Source organism: Mustela putorius, unplaced genomic scaffold (assembly GCF_011764305.1).
Source record: "Mustela putorius furo isolate JIRA1106 unplaced genomic scaffold, ASM1176430v1.1 tig00000721_pilon_pilon_pilon, whole genome shotgun sequence".
Taxonomy (NCBI): Eukaryota; Metazoa; Chordata; class Mammalia; order Carnivora; family Mustelidae; genus Mustela; species Mustela putorius.
The window spans coordinates 50,325-66,848 of NW_025421456.1; the positions used below are offsets into that span (position 1 = coordinate 50,325).

The 16,524-nt window shown below is 35.9% G+C and overlaps 1 protein-coding gene across 4 annotated transcripts in view; it reads left to right on the plus strand.

Moving 5' to 3' along the window:
- Positions 1-2,176: 2,176 nt before the first annotated feature.
- The window catches only part of MYOZ2 (myozenin 2), a 35,547-nt gene continuing 21,199 nt past the window's right edge, over positions 2,177-16,524 (plus strand). The window contains exons 1-3 of one of the 4 annotated variants that reach the window (XM_004747998.1): positions 2,893-2,979; positions 3,825-3,897; positions 4,379-4,433. Coding sequence is in view for 1 of the 4 variants with exons in the window: in XM_004747997.3 (XP_004748054.1) it covers positions 2,904-2,979 (76 nt within the window). In the remaining 3 variants the exon portion in view is untranslated. Of the gene's footprint in view, positions 2,349-2,887; positions 2,980-3,824; positions 3,898-4,378; positions 4,434-14,424; positions 14,447-16,524 lie in introns of those variants that run through there. The other 3 variants (XM_004747997.3, XM_013053936.1, XM_013053937.2) reach the window with 3 other exon arrangements.

The following is a 16,524-nucleotide window of genomic DNA, read 5'->3' on the forward strand; positions in this document are numbered from 1 at the left end:
ATGACATGATGTGGTAGAAACTATAATCTCCATTTTATAGGTAAGAAAACTAAAGTTCAGGAGACTTAACTAAGAGCATATACAGTAAATGCTAGAGCCAGGAATTTAAGAGTAATTGGAGGATCTTAGGAGGATATTTAAATTCATTTGACTTTTGTAAAATGGTTTCTCATTGGTACCTAATTCATATCTTAATGCAAACAATAGCTTAGAAGCAATTGTAATAGTTTAGCTTAAACCCACTACTACCTTGAACCATGATCAGGCACCAAAAGTGTAACCTACTTCGATCTCATTCAGAACAATTTCTCCCATAAGTGGCTATCATCTTCTCTTATTAAAGTTACTCTTCATTTATTAGAATCCTATTTTTCCTCCATGTGTTTGACATAAAAGGAAGAGAATTCCAAAATTTTACCAAACCTTCCATGCGTTTCACAATTAATCTCCAACCCACTTACTTATTCATTCATTCAATAACTATTGAGTGCCCACCACATACTAGTCACAATTCTTTTTTTTTTATATTTTATTTATTTATTTGACAGACAGAGATCACAAGTAGGCAGAGAGGCAGGTAGAGAGAGAGAGGAGGAAGCAGGCACCCTGCTGAGCAGAGAGCCTGATGCGGGGCTCAATCCCAGGACCCTGGGCTCATGACCTGAGCCGAAGGCAGAGGCTTTAACCCACTGAGCCACCCAGGCGCCCCACTAGTCACAATTCTTGATGCCCAAGCATTTATGGAGTTCCTTGTATTTTGGTAGGAAAAAAAAGACACTAGATAGATAAAATAATATCGATATATTCTTGTGTCAAAATCTGGGAGCTGTCACACAGTAACCATTTATTTCCTTTGTCAGTAAGTTTACCTCTGAATTTTAGCTGGGCACACAGCCACACAGAATAAAATCTACATTTCCTGACCTCTCTTAAGCTCTCTATGGCTATTTGACTAAGTTCTGGACAAAGGGATATAAGCAAAAGAGATCTGAAAAATGTCAGAACATCTTTTGAAGAAGAGACATTGTGCCTTTCTCATTACTTTTTCCTTTTTCTGCTAACTAAAATATGAATGTGCTGGCTAGAGATGGAGTAGCCATGTAGGCCCAACAAGACCGCATTTTAGGGATAATGGAGCAAAAAATTAGAAGGTAATTGAGCCCCTGATGATTATGTCAATCACACCAACCCTAGATTATTTGCCTCTGGACTAAGTTTATATGTAGGAAAAACAAACTTCTGTCTTTTTAAAATTTCTGTTTTGGGGTTTTTCTTCCTTCCATTTGACTTTAATCTCAATGAAAAATATAAATAAAAATGAAGCAAAATTAGGGACCAGAGAATGGCACCATGTGATATTTTAGACAAGGTGACTGGGAAAGTGCTTTAAAAGGAATCAGTAGTTGAGTGGAGTCTTAATTGCATGAGAGAGTGAGCTGATGGGTAGAAGAAGAGCATGTTACAGCAAGCAGGAAATAGTAAAAGCAAAAGCCCAAAAAGGAGAACATTCTTCCTCAGTGTTCAAAGACCGCCAAGGAAGCCAACAAGGCCCACCATCCAAACCTGTTATTCTGTCATTCTCCCAAACAAGAATTCTTGACTTCAGACCTTGCAAAGATTAGTCAACTTTGTAGGCACTGTTCTTTATAGGATCTCTTCAAAAAATATGACCCAGTTATGAGTCTAAGCTTTTACTCAAATAGCTTCATGGCTCAATCTTTAATACCATTTTCCAAGTGTTCCCCCACTTTGCCATTCAAATATTACCAATTTTGCTGAATCTAGCATAACTTCTCTCACTCCCACATAAGGAATGGTTCTACCCATCTACTCCACATTGCTTTCTTCATTCTTGAAACTCTGTAGATATTCCTCATACTTTCTTTTTAATGGTTAATGACCTATTATTCTGGTCTAATTCATGTATGTCTCTTGCCACCTCAATAAGGTGTAGCATAAGATCCACATCTTAAGAAGTTTTAAAAATCCCTTTTGGCTACCATCTCCTCAAAGAGAAGGTGCTCCATAAAAACTTTCTGTATGTTCATTCAACCATCTCGCAAACTAGAAACACAATGGAGAGAACCTAATCTTTCTCTGTTCCTCCCTTTCGCCAGGAAGATATGAGTAGCTGAAGTATTTGGTGCTATATATAGTCAGTTGATGTCAGCTGGATGCCAGTCTCTTCAGAAAGGCTCAGTCCCTAGTTTGAGTCAGAGCTAGGGACCATGCCTTCCCAGGCTCAGGGATAAAAACCATCGGGCCCCAGTGCCATCCATATTCCATCTCCACTCTTCCCTCTACAAATTGGGGCTCATCCCTGCTGAAAAGCACGGTCTAAGAGCAAGGTGAGTATATTGTTTCCTAAAATGTTTTATTAGTCAGTTGTCCGAGGAGGTTCAGAGTTATGACTCATAAATGGGCATTCTTGCTTTAAAGGGCAGCTGTTGATGCTAATATTAAAATGTCACCGCCAAAGAGTTCTGGTTTAATCTAGTGTGCTTTCTTCATTCTTACAGTTTGCTAGAACTGATGTACCGTGATGCTGATACAAATGAAGGCCAACAAGGAAACAAAGACAGATTAAAATACACTGTGGAAAAGAAAGAGGGAGGGGACAGAAGGCAGCTCTTTCATTGTTTCTCATTGCCTGGTGACCATTGTACAAGTGTATAGATAAGACTGGGCCTGAAACTCTGAGTATTATCTTCTGTTCATTGTGACACTGCCTGTCAATGTATAACATCTTCTGTCACCAGATAGAGAATGCATAGTAAAGTCACTCAGTAGAAAGCAATAATAAATGCTCTCTTTCAAAAGGATGATTATAAAACACTCCAAATGAGTTCTTCACATTGCCTCAATAACTTTCCTTTATTTTCTACAGGGAACAAAAAAAAACCATGCTTTCACATGATACCATGGTGAAGCAGAGAAAACAGCAAGCATCAGCCATCATGAAGGAAATCCATGGAAATGGTATCAATAAAAATCCTTTTTTAGCATTACTATAGCTCAGCATTAACAAAGATCCTTCCTGATGTTATTTAATATTCTATAGTTTACTTCCTTTAAATTCTTGCTATTCTGTCATAACAAACCTGGAGCTCTACGGGTGTAGAAAAGCCTATGGTAACTAATCCTTTTGTAGTCATCCTTTCTCATCTGAAAGCTATTTTCAGATGAACAACTGCTCTAAAGGAATGAAGCAATCAGACAGCTGATGTACATTCTGCTTGGCTTGCCTTTCACATTTCACATTATAAGTTAATATCACTCTCAATTCCTTTTTGGGACAGGTCTCATACTTGTCTTCATGGTCCAACCCACATGGCATATCTTGATTTCTTTTACCTTATATTACATAAACATTAAATTATATTCTATCATCCTTTTTGTACAAAAGCTGTTATGTTGGAATTCATATTGTGAATTTCTTTAACCCTGAAACAAGGCTTCATATTTAGTAATTGGCTTACTAAGATATTTTCGGTAGAAATCTACTTTTATTTATAATCTCTAGGGAAATATAAAGTTTATGTTGTCTCAAAGCATACGACTCAAAAAAATTTAATATAAATTAGATCCAAGCAGATATTCCACTCTCCTTTTCCTTAAGTTCTAGCAAATAACTCTAAAAAGCAATGCTTTATAAACTGCATTTTGATTGTTATAAAGGAAAGTCAACTTTATGAGCAAAGGATAGCATCGATTTTTAAAGAAAATGGGTAGAATATCCAGATGCTTTTACGGGCTGATTTGAGCCATTCCAGATATATCTGTGGAGTTTTCAGAATGCCTCCTTATTTCCCTCCATTGACAAGGAATGTAACCTTTCACCTGAACACTATTGAGACCTAGAGGCATGAGATCTGGTGGGGGCAGCCAGGAACAGGGGTAAGTATAGTGTTTTCATATTTCACCTTCCATAAAGCACACTGCATAGAACCAATCAAAGATCGTTTTAGATATGCCCCCAAACAATGTAGTTATATCTAAACAGTCCTGTTAAGTTTCGTTTTCTATTTTCTGCAATTTAAAATTAGCATCCTGGATTCGATTTAGTTTCCTTGTTTTATCACGATGTCAGACTAGCCCAGAATAAAGTGAGAATAATTCTGATCAGATTCTAGAACTAAACTTGTACCTGTTCAAAGTTAAAAAAAAATTCACACTTCTTTTAAATGTTTGGGCTTCTTTGTAGTTCCTGCATCAGGTAGTTTGCTTGAAATTGTTTTTATAGTTTTCCTGATCAACAAGGAAAAACTAGATGAACACCTGAGTTTGGGAATAAATTATTTACCTTAAAACTGGACTTAAGTTATTTTCTAATTGCATTCTAATCATTAATCAATTGATCCATTTAATGTATTCCCAGTTTAAATCATGTGTTGGATTCTACTCTATGTTAGCCCTGACATAGACCTACAAGGGTAAGAATATCTTTTTCTTTTTCTTATAACATAACTTTTGTGTTTATGAAATATAAAGAAAAAATACAATTCTATCTCAAAGGGGAAAAAACTCTCCAAACTATTATCGTACCACCATGTAAAGTCTGCTGAAGCCTCCCTCCCAAGTCACGGGTAGATTTCCAACCCCTTTAAGTGGAGTCACATGCTCTGCCTGTGTTTGGAGGTCAAGTATCCCGATAATGCAGGATGATTGCAGACTTTCTGAACTCATCTCAGATAAAATAGCTGTAGTACTTTTTGAAACTGCTTAAATAATTTCCCTCTCATTTCTACTCTGACACCTTATATGGAATTTTACTACCTGGATATGACATGTTGTCTAGAATTGTCAGGAATTGTCGTGGATGCAGAGATGAGACAGACTGCAAAAATACCTTTGTGGGAATAATCTTCCAAACTTTCAAATATTACGCAGCAGAAAAAATCTGGATAATTTAAGATAGAGCATGCAACTCTTTCGATCTTAATTATAACACTCAGTAAATCAAACGTGATCTGGATTTTCCTTTATAAAACTGAACAGAGAAAGATGTTTTCCAAACCCTCTCTCACCTCCTCTCCTTGTGCATCAGGATCTTTTTTCTTTTGTATGTTGTAACTCCTTTGTTTCTTATATCACTTTTCAAAAATGTCTAATAACCTGGGGAAGAATGACACACGACAACGAGCTGACTAAATGTATTGTCTTTTAACATGAACTGCAAGTTCACTCCCTTCTTATCGTCTGGGAGAGATACTATATCTGGGGAACCTCTGAGATCAATTGGTAGGAAAATGTAAGAATCAGAAAAGGAGAGCACTCATGCCCTCTGAAGGAGACATAACTGCAAAGAATTAATGAAAAATCCTACCCACCTAGACTAAAATACACAGAACTGGATAGAATGAGTAAAAGTGTAGATAACTTCCACCCTCTACTAACTATACCTCAAATTGTTACTCATTATGGATCCATTATACTTGTCATGTCAGATTATGTCCCAGCAGCAAATATACCACACTCCCAACAAATAATTAATAGAAAGTATCCCCTGACACTAAGGCTCCATAATTTCATATCGTTATGTCATTATATCATGGTCATCATGATGCTCAGCCTCAATATTAGAAGCAGTAGAGCTGATGGTAGTAGTTGTCTTATGTTACTGCCGTGAAACAAAACTTCTGGGATTTATACAGAAGTAAGAGAACCATGTTGCTACCATCTAACAAGTGCTATTCTAATAGAAAGGCAAAAATACACAAATATTTTGCTATTATCCGTGCATGAATTAGTTGTGGGGGCAAGAATAGTTGGCTTATCAAAGCTTCATGCCCACCAGCCCTGTGCCATTTACTCTTGATTAGTACATATTCTCTGCTATTATTCCTGTTCCTCTCTCACTCAGTAATTCTTTCAGACTTGAATACTGGAGGAGGAGGGAGAGAGATAGGAAGCATCAAATGATAGGGAGTGATATGTTGACAGAAAAAGGGGGGCGATGCTCTCTAGAGCAACTGGCATCTGTCCAGAAGGGGATGGGAAGAAACCAGGGAGAGAGATGAATTTTGAGAAACTATGGACCTGGAGAAACAATCTGGGGGTTTCAGAAGGGAGGTGGGTGAGGGGAAGGGGTAGCAGGGTGACAGGTATTGAGGAGGGTACATGCTGTGATGAGCGCTGGGTGTTATACTTAACTACTGAATCACTGAACACTGCATCAAGGATTAATGATGTACTATACAATGGCTAACTGAACATAATAATAATAAAATAAAGAAGTAGTGGGGAAAAGGAACTGGAGTGAAAATACCTACAAGAAAAACTGGGCATATATTGTACCTGGGGCTTACACACAGATAAAATTGACAGTTTAGAAGAACTTCAGAAACAGAGAAGACCACAGTGTCTCGGAAGACTGCTTCAGTCACTCTACAGTTTTTTCACTGGGGCTCTGTGAGGGCTGTTTTGGCATGTTTTTTGTTTATGTTTTTAATTTTTCCTTGCATGACTGGTGAACAGCTTTTCCCAGCAAACAGAAGAGGACTGAGCAGCATGTTTTTGTGACTTAAGGAAAAGAGTTTAGCTTTGTGGTCTGAAAACAGGAAGCCTGGGTTCTAAATGGAGTGCTGTTGTTGATATGGTACCAGGAGCCCTGGGTTCCAGACCAGACATCAGATGCCTCATCTGAACATGAAGGGTTTGGATCTACTGATACGTTTAATTCTAAAATTCCATGATTCTGATTTACTGAGCTGTGTGCAGTAGTCAAACATCAACATATTTGAGTTTCTCCAATAACAAAGACACTGATAATATTGACATAAATTTCAAGGGTATTTTGAAAAGTATAGAGTATAAAATCTAGAAATTCAGATGGAAGGTTTGTGAAGACCCCTTTTGCTTTTCCTGCATCAGCATATCTTAAACTATAATTTAAAAATCAAGCTATCAATGTTAAAATTAGGATGCTAAGAAGGTCTTGAATACCACAGATCCAATATGAAAAGTTGGGGGAATAAAAGAACTTAACCAAATGCTTCAGTGTACAAGTTTATTAGTTTTCCTTGGCTTAACTTTTCATTTTAGTGTTCCATAACCCCCCCGAAAAGTATGGGTTTCTTTGGAAATTGGTATGCAGTAACATCTTGTGAATTCAGAGATTTTCTGAGCATGCCATAGGTTTCTAACTTCTAATAAGGTCCTTCAGAAAAGTAGCAGCAGAGAGGTAGGCTAAATTCTAGTTACCACCTAAGTAGAAATCACAGTATTTAAGTCCAACCATACTAGTCTATCATCCTTGTTTCTTTGTTGTCTTTTTCACTCTAATAGGTTGTACATGTGCATTTTATAAACAGTACTAGATAACTGTGTAATTCAAATTGTGTAATTCAGTATATTGGTAATCTCATTTTCTTAAATGTTTATAAAATTACAGTTATTAAATGATAATATTTTAATAGTAAGTTTTTGAAAACTTTATAAAATATCTGTAGAATTCAAATCAAGGCAAAGAGATATAAAATAGAAAGTTAAAGAATCGCAGATGGATTTCAAAATCAATTTCTTAATGCAAAGAAAATTATTAATGACTTTATTATCAATTGTAGTCTTTCCAGATATTATTCAAAAATCACAGTCTGGACTATTATTTTTCATGTAAGATGTATATATGTATGTTAAATTTTGAAATAATGCATATTTTATGCACTATTATTCAATCCACTTAGGCCAACTATCTGCAAACAAGCAGGAAACCTGTGCAAGTACAGAGAAAATCGTTGGTCTCAAGCTTCTAAGGAAATCGATAGGACCACCTTAGAGCAAGTCCGTTTCAGTTAACTCCCCTCAAGTGGTTTTGCCCATTTTACCAGAATTGTAGGGAATCATGAGGAAAGAGATTTTTTTAAAAAGATCTTTGGTCTTACTACAATTATGTGTAAATGAGTATCTTTACAAACTATGAATTAGACTCACTGATCTAACTAAATATGTAGCTTTTGGTAGGATCAAAATTTCCCATGAAATGTGTAGAACTACCTGTGCACTCACAAATCATTTGACCAAGTTTCAGAATGTTAATGTATGAAATAAGTGAAAAAAATAATGTTTCCTTTTGGAGCAACTTAAGTCCAATAGTTGTTCATAATACTATATATTAATGCAAGCTTTGAAAAAGGAACTGATCACATTTTTGAAGATCACATATTGTCTCAGTAAAATGTAATTTTCCATTTGGTTTCTAATACTCATAGTAATGGGACTCCACAATATGAAATGAAGAGGGAAAGTATACTCAAAAATCAATATTTGAACTTTTTAACATAAGATTTTAAATCTTAGTTTAACTATCAAAGTGTTGTACAGTTGAGGATACTACTGAGGAAGAATATTGGTTAACAATTATTTAATATTTCTAGTAGATTAAGAATTGTGGGGGTTTTTTTTTGTAGAAATTAATCTGGTTACGGCCATCAAGACCCTTAGATTATATGTATGTATCAATTTATAATTACATATTCAACTGTTCATAAATAATCATTGATTCTTGAAATAATAGAAAAATATAATATATCAAGTCCTATAAAATCTTTAAAGAACAAAGGGAAAATTCTGGATTACTATAAGTGACATCACTAGAAATATTATTTTCAATAGATCATCTAATGCCACAAAAAAACCTTCTAATCCATCAAGGCAAAGATATGTATCCTGAATAAGTTATGTCATTTATCAGGCATCCAGATTAAAAACACTGTTGAGAACCTACAGAGGGGTTTGCAATAAAGGGCAGGGAACAGCTGAACTTGGATTCTATGTGCTCATTTGACAGTGTCTACACTCTGAAAGTTTAAGTAATGAAAGTATTCTTAACATTAGATCCCCCTCACAGATGGTCTGGAACTCCTGTTCTAGTTATAAATTGAACTATTGGAAGGGAAGGGAAGAAAACCTTAGAGAATTTAGATATTTCTTTGCTGTTTGTTTGTTTATGCAAAATAGGTTGACTTAACATATTCCTGTGTCTAGTACCTTGCTAGTAAACAGTGGGTTCTTTGGGGTGGAGAAATGCCTTGGTTTCTAGAGTTTGCCAATTTCTATGGAATAAATACACCCACCACAGCTGATTTCAAGCTACCATCAAAAAGGTTCTGAGTGGAGATTCAGGAAAATATATACAGTAATACATTATACAGTATTTCTACCATACAAATACAAACAGATATAAATAACATCAGGAGCATAGATAATAGCAAAATGCAGTAAAAAGACTTGAAAGTGATATGTTTGAGTATTTATTGCTTTGTTTTTAAATACATTATCTAATTATTAAACTTAATTAATTTTAATTAGGGCTATGTTTACGGAAGTTAACTACTGGCTCACAGAACTCTTGAAAATTTATCAGTTGACTCTTGTGAGCTAGTAGAAGCTTGCTCTAGTGCTGAATTATCATCCAGTATTTCTGGCCCCAGAGACTCTGAATTCTGTCAGGTGGCCGCTCAAAGCTAGTTAACTCACTGTCTATCACAGAGCAGGAGGGAGAAAATGTAGGCTCAGAAGAAGTGGAATGGAGTATGAAGAATATTAAAAGAGGTTGAGTGCATTGTTTTATGCACCCTCTCATTTTTCCTTTTTTGTCTCTCACTTCTTCTCCCTCATGATACAAATTTGCTAATAATAACAGATTGCTCCAGCTGATTATTTCTTGGTATCCCTGACATCAAGGGTAGGTAAGTTCCTTATGGCTCTTACTGAACATCTATTCCTTGAAGCAACTTGAGCAATGGGTTCTAGTGCTTTGCTTAAAAGGAGTGAATGTTTCTTATGAAACCTGATGAGTCTGTGACCAACAGTATATCCATTTTTGTTATAGTTCTTCTCTCTGCTCTCTTTCCTCTTTGAGGCCCCCGCTTCCAGGCTTTTAAGCTGGTCTTCTTCACTCTTCCTTACGACTCTAATCTTAATACACTTTTTCGATCTACATCAGTAGCATGAAGATCTGGAGAGAATAACTATATCTGCATGCTTTTAGTTGAATAAAAGAGAAAGTCAGAAGCCAACTAGCTTAAGCAATAAAGGGAATTTATGACTCATACATCTGAAAAGTTCAGAGCTTCATCTAGCCACTCAAGTATGCCACCAAGGATTCTCCGGTTTCTCTGTCTCTGTTTTGACTTCCTTGGGGTAAGTTTCACCCCAAGCCTGGCTCTATTATTCTACCAAGTACCTGTCAACATTTTCCTGGGCAATAAACTTCTGTGCTTACATGCGGCAGTATAAAGAAAGCATCTTTGGCACAACATTCACAGAGAAAATTCCTGATAGTCACTCTCATTGACCTGGATCAGATTTCTGAATCAATCACAGAGCTGATCAAGTCTGGTCAAACACACCGCAGAAGACTACTGTAAATCATATGGAGCAGCGGGATGGAACCTACTTAAGTCATGTGGTTATTTCAGAAACTTTGGTGGAATCCGTGAATATCAGGAGGCTATTAGGAAGAGGGCCATGCGATAAAAACATTTTCTCAAACATGTTTGGTGTCACAGAATTTAACTTACGCTATAGCTTGAAATTTAGAAGGTAGAGAAATTAATATAATAATATGCTATTCCTTTTTCTAACCCTCTTTTCATTTAACTATTTGTAATGACTCAAACCAGTAACAGAAATGGGGAGGAAAAAAAAGTTGCATTTCTGTTGCGGTTTCTTTACGGAAAAACTTTGTAGCATTAATTAAAAGGAGAAAGATTCCATAACTATGAAGAATGTCATCTCTGCATTTTCTAGTGGCTGCCTGTTTTGGGGCATTTTTCATTTTCTGAAAATGTCTCATTAGAAAAGTTTTCCAGGAGAAACATAAATGTGTTTAAAAACATTATTTATAATATATTACATTACATAGAATATGTATTTCTAGAAAAGTTCAATGGGAAAAAAATCTGTAGATTTTGATTTTGTGTGTGTGTTACTATTTTATTCTCTCTCTCTCTCATTGCTGACTGAATTGTTTTGATAAGCATTTAAAGGAGATTCCCCCTTCCCATAACTGCACAAAGTCTAAGCAATACTGTTTCTTCTATCCTCTGTATCTAAAAGGAAATTTCTATTTTTATTACAGAATCAAAAAGTTGGGTACCTGGGTGTCCCAGTTGGTTAAGCCATTGCCTTTGGCTCAGGTTATGATCCTGGGACCCTGGGATTGAGCCCCACGTGGGGCTTCCGTCAGTGGGGAGTTTGCTTCTCTCCTTCTCTTATTCTCTCTCTCAAATAAACAAATACAATCTTTTAAAAAAAGGATCAAAAGGTTGAAACTCTCTCCAGAATACTGAGGTATATATTCATAGATATGTTGAAAATAACCTAGCTTCTCCTTCCATGTTCCAAGAACACAGTAAAAAAGATTCCAAACACTGGCAGATAAACGAAGGTGAATATTCCCTGTAGAACTGAGCAGGGTTGGCAAGCAAATCCTAGGCAACTGTTATAAAACACCCTCATTTACTTTGCTCTCTTCCTCCAATCCTTTTTCACAGGTAATTTCTGCCTCCCTGGGGATTGTAAAGCATGTATAGCATAGATTTTTTTTTTTTTCCATATGGGAGATCAGACAAAGCTGCTCTGCATTGCTTTGGGGGTGGGGTGGGGGAAGGCTATGAATTTTTTTTCATTAAAGTTTTTTTTTTAAATAATACACTTAATTTTTTTTTTAGAGCAGTTTCAGGTTTACAGAAAAACTAAGCAGAAAATAGTGTGTTTCCATATGCCCCTTCTCCTCCCAACATATAGATTCCCCTATTATTGACATCTTGTCTTGGTGTGATATACTGGTTATAGCTGATGAACCAATACGGATACACTATTAAAAACTATAGTCCAGAGGCACCTGCATGGCTCAGTTGGTTAAGCATCCAACTCTTGGTTTCAGCTGGGGTCATGGTCTTGGGGTCCTGGGATCAAACCCTGAGTTGGGCTCCACACTCAGTGCCAACTCTGCTGGAGATTGTCTCCCTCTCCCTCTCTCTCTACTCCTCATGCACACATACACTTTCTATCTCTAAAATAAGTAAATAAAATCTTTAAAAAAAAATAGCTAAAGTCCATAGTTTACATTAGGGGTCATTCTTTGTGTTATAGTGTTTTATGGACTTTCATGAATGCATAATGTCATATGTCTGCCATTATAATACCATAGGGAATAGTCTCACTGCCCTAGAAATCCCTTGTACTCTACTCGTTTATCCCTATTTCCTCCCCTTCCCCCACCCCAAGCCCTTGGCAACCATTGATTCTTTGACTGTCTTCTGGAATTTTGTCTTTTCCAGAATATCATGTAGTTGGAACCATACAGTGTGTAGTCTTTACTGACAAGCTTCATTCACTTAGCAATTTACAATAAGGATTATTCATGTCTTTTTATGGCTTGGTAGTTTTTTTTGGAGGTAATCGTAGTTCATATGCAATTCTAAGAAATAATACAGAGCTGTTGCATCATGTACCTTTTCCTAATTTTCCCCAAGGTAATGTCTTGCAAAGCTATAGTATACTATCCCAATCAGAATATTGTCATTAATACAGTCAAGAGACTCCTGCCAATCACTACTCTGCTCTTTATTTCTCTCTCTCTATTTTTTCATTTCAAGAATGCTATATAAATGATTTAAATATACAGTGTTTAACCTTTGGGAATTGGCTTTTATCACTCAGTGTAGTTCTCTGGAACTAAATAAATAAATCCAGGAGATGCATGTTTCAATAGTTTTTCCCTTTTTATTGCTGAGTACCATGGTATGGATAGACCACAGTGTTTTTAACCATTTACCCATTAAAGCACGTCTGGATTATTTCTGTTTTGTTTTTAATTGAGAAAAAAAAACGGCTATGAACATTTGTACATAGCTTTTTGCATGAACATGAGCTTTCATTTTACTTGGATAAATGCCCAGTGTTACTACTAATTCTATGGTAGGTTTTTAACAGAAATTACTAAGTTACTTTCCAGAGTGGTTGTACCATTCTACATTTCCAAGAGCAATGTATGAGTGATCTAGCTTCTCCATACCCTCCCCAACTTTAGGAGCAATCATTATTTTTCATTTTAGTCATTCTGATAGTGACATAGCTTTATGGTCTTCATTTGCATTTCCTTAATTTGAATTGACTGATGATGTTGAACATCTTTGTGTATGCTTATTTGCCATCTGTATATCCTCTTTGGTGAAATGTCTCTTCATGTCTTTGGCCCATGTTCTAATTAGATTGTTTGCATTTTTACTTGTGAGTTTTGAGAGTTCTTTATATATTCTAGCTTGTTGTCAAATATGGTTTCCCACTCTGTAACTTGTCTTTTTATTCATGTAAAGGTCTTTCTCAGAGCAAAAGTTTTTAATTTTGATGAAGTTCAATTTATCAGTGTTTCCTCTAATGAATTGTGTCTGTGGTGTCGTTTAATCGTGCTTTGCTCCACCCTCTATCCCAAAGGTATGATCATGTAATTTTTCTTCTCTAGCCTATTAATATGGGAGAATATATTGATTTTTGAATATTAAAGCAGTCAATATCCCTGGAATAAATTCTACTTATTCATGGTATAGAATTCTTTTTATATCTTGTTGAATTTTAATTATTAATATGTTATTAAGGATTTTTGCTTCTATATGTATGAGGAATATTGGTCTGTAGCTTTCATTTTTGTGTCTTCTCAGTTTTGGTATCAGCGTAATATTATCTTAATAAATAAACTTGGAACAGTTCTCTCATCTTCATTTTCAGGCAGAGATTATTATTTGGGTGTTAATTCTTGAAATGTTTCGTACAATTCTCCAGTGAAATTACCTAGCTCTGAAGATTTCTTTTTTGAGATATTTAAAAATTATAAATTAGATCGTATTTACAGATTAATCAACTTCTCTACTTCATACTGGTGAGATGTGACATTTTGTGTTTTTCAAAAATTGGTGACTTTTTTTAAGTTTTCAAATTTATGTGAATTAATATATAATGTGGTTAATAGTATTCACTTATTATCCATTTGCTATCTAGAGTGTCTATTGCTCCTGTAGTTCCTTCCTTCATGCCTATCATTGGTAATTTGTGTCTTTTATATTTTTGTCTATGTCAGTCTAGCTAGAGATTTGTCAATGCTATTTATCATTCAAAACTCAACTCCATGTTTAACTAGTTTTTGATTTCTGCTGTTATATTGATTATTTCTTTCCTTCTGCTTGCTATGGGTTTATTTTATTCTTCTTTCTCTAGGTCTTTTGTTTTTATTTTTTTTTTTTTGAAGAAAGAGAGAGAATGTATGCATACATGCATGAAAGCCAGGGGGTGTGTGATGAAGGAGAGAGGAAGACGGGGAGAGAGAATCTTAAGCAGGCTCCATGCTCAGTGCGGAGTTCCCCTTGGGCTTGATCTCAGAATGCTGGGGTCTTGACCTGAGCTGATACCAAGAGTTGGACACTTAACTGACTGAGCTACCCAGGTACACCCTTTTTCTAGGTTTTTAAGGTAGAAGCTTAGATTATTCATTTGAGACTTTTTCTTTTTCTTAGTGTACGCATTTAGTGCTATAAATGTCCCTCTCAGCACTGCATTAACTATATTTCATAAATTTTGACATGCTTTGTTTTTATTTTCATTCAAATCAATGATAGTTTTTTCATTTCCCTTGAAACTTCCTCTTTGACCCATGGATTATTTAGAAGTATGTTGTTTAGTTTCCAAATGTTTAGAGATTTTCCTATTATCTTCCTGTTACTGATTTCTTTCTTTTTTTTTTTTTAAGATTTTATTTATTTATTTATTTATTTGACAGGCAGAGATCACAAATCGGCGAGAGGCAGGCAGAGAGAGAGGAGGAAGCAGGCTCCCTGCAGAGCAGAGAACCCGATGCAGGGCTCGATCCTAGGACCCTGGGATCATGACCTGAGCTGAAGGCAGCAGCTTAATCCACTGAGCCACCCAGGTGCCCCTCTATTACTGATTTCTAATGTGATTCCACTGTAACCAGAAATCACATTCTGCACAAGTTTAACTCTTAAATTTGTTGAGGTCTTTTTTATGGCCCAGGATATGGTCTACCGTCATTTATGTTCCACGATCACATATGGGCATTCTGTTGTTGTTCAGTAGAATCTAATTCTATGGCTTGCTTAAACATTTTTAAGATTTCCGTGTCTCTTTATCCACAGTGATTTCAAGTCCATCTGTAATAGCTTTTTTAGTAGTTGCTCTAAGAATTACATTACATATGCATAATTTATCAAAGTCTATTGATGACAAGATCTCTGGCTGGCTCAGTCAGTTAAGTGTCTGCCTTTGGCTCAGGTCATGATTCCACAGTTTTGGGATTGAGTCCAGCATCAGGGGCCTTGCTCAGTGAGGAGTCTGCTTCTCCCTCTGCCTGCCTCTCCCCCTGCTTGTGCTCTCTCTCACCTCTCTGACAAATGAATAAATAAAATCTTTAAAAATATATAAATAAACAAAGTCTCCTGATGTCATCACTTTATCAATTCAAGCGAAGTACAGAAAACTTACCTTCATGTCCCTTTATCCTCCTCTATTTATAACATAATTGTCTTAACTATTTCTTCTATATATATTTATATTATATCAGTTTTTGCTTCTAACATCAAACATAATTTAAAAACCTAAAGAGGAGAAGGGAAGATTATTGTACTTACCCACACTGTTGCTCACTGTAGTCTTTCTTTGCTCTATATTTTGTTTCCTGTTTAAAGAACTCCCCTTAGTTTTTTCCTATGGTCTGAATGTTCATGTCCCCACCAAATTCATATACTGAAGTCCCAATGCTCCTGTGATTATTAAGAGATGGAATCTTTGGAGATGATTAAGTCTTGACAGTGGAGTCCTTGTGAAAGAGATAGTACCCTTATAAAATAGGTCCAAGAGAGCTACCTGTCCCTTCCACCATGTGAGAACACAAGATGGAAGTAATCATCAATGTGGAACCCAGAAGGGGGCTTTCACCAGAACCCCAACCATGCTGGCACCTAGATCTCAGACTGCCAGCCTCCAGAACTGTGAGAAAGAAAGTTCTGTTGTTTAGAAGCCACTGGTCTTTGGTGTTTTGTTATAGCTGCCCAAACCATTCTTTTAGAAAAGGTCTCCAGGAAACAAGTTCTCCTAGTTTCCATTTAACTGAAGATGTCTCAAATTCTCCTTCATTTCTAAAGGATATTTTCACTGGGTATCAGATTCTGGGTTGACAGTTTTATCTTTCCATAATTTTGTGCCACTTTTTCCTGGTTTTCATGGTTTCTGGTGATAAATTCACTGTAATTCTCATTTTCTCCCCTCCCTATAGGTAAGTTTTCATTTTTCTCCAGCTGCTTTCAAGGTTTTTTTGTCTTTAATTTTTAGAAGTTTATGTCTTGTGACATTCTATAGATTTATCTTGTATAAGACACTCTTTAGCTTCTTGAATCTGTAGATTTATCTTTCTTGCCTAATCTGGGAGTTTTTAACCATTATTTCTTTTATTTTTAAGAGATTTTATTTATTTATTTGAGAGAGAGAGAGAGCATGAGAAGAGGGGGG